The sequence below is a fragment of the Pinus tabuliformis genome, chromosome 1_1 (assembly GCF_031772625.1).
Source record: "Pinus tabuliformis cultivar Carrire ecotype Pingquan chromosome 1_1, CPIR1, whole genome shotgun sequence".
In the NCBI taxonomy this organism is placed as follows: Eukaryota; Viridiplantae; Streptophyta; class Pinopsida; order Pinales; family Pinaceae; genus Pinus; species Pinus tabuliformis.
The window spans coordinates 603,714,294-603,716,548 of record NC_142297.1 but is presented as its reverse complement, the minus strand read 5'-3'; the positions used below and the strand labels follow the sequence as shown (position 1 = coordinate 603,716,548).

The 2,255-nt window shown below is 38.5% G+C and overlaps 1 protein-coding gene across 1 annotated transcript; it reads left to right on the top strand.

Moving 5' to 3' along the window:
- The first annotated feature begins 533 nt into the window (after nt 1–533).
- On the top strand, nt 534–1,073 carry LOC149214724 (uncharacterized). The gene has a single exon (XM_089389489.1). It carries the CDS (start codon nt 534–536, stop codon nt 1,071–1,073), a length of 540 nt encoding a protein of 179 aa, XP_089245615.1.
- Nucleotides 1,074–2,255: the final 1,182 nt, after the last annotated feature.

Genomic DNA, 2,255 nt, shown 5'->3' with positions numbered 1-2,255 from the left:
AATTTTTACAACCAAAAAAATCATCCAATGTAAAATGATTTCATAGACTTTATTTAAAAACGTCATTCATCTTTTGATTCCAATTCTTTTCCAAATTTATTAGACAAACATTTCATCTCCTCCTTAAATGGTCCATATTAAAAAAAAAATGATCTTGCAAGTTGATCATGTAGCATTTGTCTTTAAAGAATAACCTTCTTCATTCTCATTGTTCATTATTGTGAAAGAGGGGATAGAGGAAACACTTTCAAAAAAGCTGGAAGATGCAAAATTTTTAATACCTAATTAACTAAGCTAAGAGTAGTCTATTCTAAAGGATATTGAATGTAGTGGATATTAATTTATAGTTCTATAAAGTATTCTAAGAATAAGAATATTGAGTGGAGTGGATTTTAGATAACTAAATAATTTTTTAGTGGTTGTTTATTAGTTTTTTATTTAATAAAAAAATTATTTTGAAAAAATAAATATAAATTTTTATTAAATTCTAAATTTTTGACTTATTTTAATAATTATTTTTTATAATCAAGACAATGATGCGAGAATCTGCTTTCATTGTTAAGCTTTTGGACTCCCCCCACCCTCTAACCGTAGTTGAATGCAGGATACTTAATCTTCTTGATCTTCCCATCACCGGTAATGCTTCTTCTTCCCAGTCTGTTTCGATCAATCCCTCGTATTTGACTATCTGGCATCCTCTTGAACAACCTTTCCTCAAGCTGCATTATGATGGGGTGTCCAAAAACAACCCTGTCTTAGCACGCTTTGGAGGTGTTTTTCGCAATTCTATGGGATCCATCCTATGGATTTACTATGGTAATTTAGGCCATACCACCCACAACATAGCTAAGCTCCAAGCACTGGCTAGGGGTCTTGTCATTGCCAAGCAAAACTACTATTGGCCCCTTCTGGTCAAGGGAGACTCCAATGTTGCTACCCAAGCTTGCCAAAAACTGCAGCAGGGCCGAAGCGTGGCAAAAGTCTCTACTGGATGGCATCTCAACCGTATTCTTCAACGAATTAACGACAACATAAAAGAAGCAAAAGGGGTTTTGTTTCAAGCGGTCAAATGAAAGGCCAACAGCATGGCTGACTAACTGGCCAACCAAGGGGTAACAACTTAGGACCAGCTCGTGTCTCAGGAGTGGAATTCTTTCGAATCACCCGAAATCAAGGAGTGTACCACAATCAATATCAATGACCTACACAAGGCAGGGATCATATCGCAGTCGCCCAATTAGCATATCCATTATGACAGAGTACTCATTTGAAGATTTATCACGTTCTCCAAGCACAGGTCGATCCTGGATCAAATCTCCTTGGATCGTTCCCCTGTCCTGCAATTATTCTCCGCCTAATCTCATTAAGTCGATCAGCATGTGTCTTCGCTTCCTGCCTGTTGTTAGCCTGTGATTGCATTTATCCATAAATACCCCCCACCTGGCTCTTTTTCCTCATTTCTCTACTGAGTTTCGCTGTTGTCTGACCTCCCTCTTCCCAACCTTGTTCTCCTACAAAACCTCTCGGCGCAGGTTCTGCGGCCTTCCCATTCAGGCGCTTAGTATACAAATCGCCCTCGTTCCCTTTGAGCTTAAGCACCTTGTCATGGCCCCTTGTCGCAGGCATCCTCCTCCTCCTCTTATTCGTCGCTGCCATACTGCCCAGTGGGAGAACCCCTCCCATCACCCTATTACCAGGGCGGAGATTCAAGCCAGAAATGATGCTCGTCACTTCAGGGATATCACCGCAGAGCTAATGGTACGCCTAAACAACCGATCAATATTGATGACTTTTCAATGATGGTGATGATATGCCGGCTCCTCCGAGTTTGTAATTTTTTGTTTCTATCTTGTTTTGGCTTGCTCATCAGGGCTTTTGTTGCGTCGAGCCTGTGTGCTCACAGTTGGAATTCTGCCCTTGTTATCAGTCTCCCCACCTAGCTTCTCTTCCCCTGTTTCCTTTTTCCCTAGGTGTGGGATTGATCTCGCGTTTTGCTGGTCTTTGGACAGTTGCCTCGATGGCCTTTTTGTAACTATATTTTTCTACTTTTAATGTGAATAGTAACTCCCAATTTACAAAAACAAATAATAATAATTATTTTTTATAATTTAAATATTAAAAAATAATATTTAATTTAAAAAAAAAAAAAAAAAAAAAAATCTATAAACTTCACTTTTGATTAATCCTTTTCAGATTCCAATTCTCTTCAAATTTTCATTAGAGAAACATTTAGTCTCCTCCTTACTTGGTCCATA

Excerpts from the sequence above, each read along its gene's own strand:
- LOC149214724 (XM_089389489.1), top strand. The coding sequence starts at position 534 with ATGATGCGAGAATCTGCTTTCATTGTTAAGCTTTTGGACTCCCCCCAC.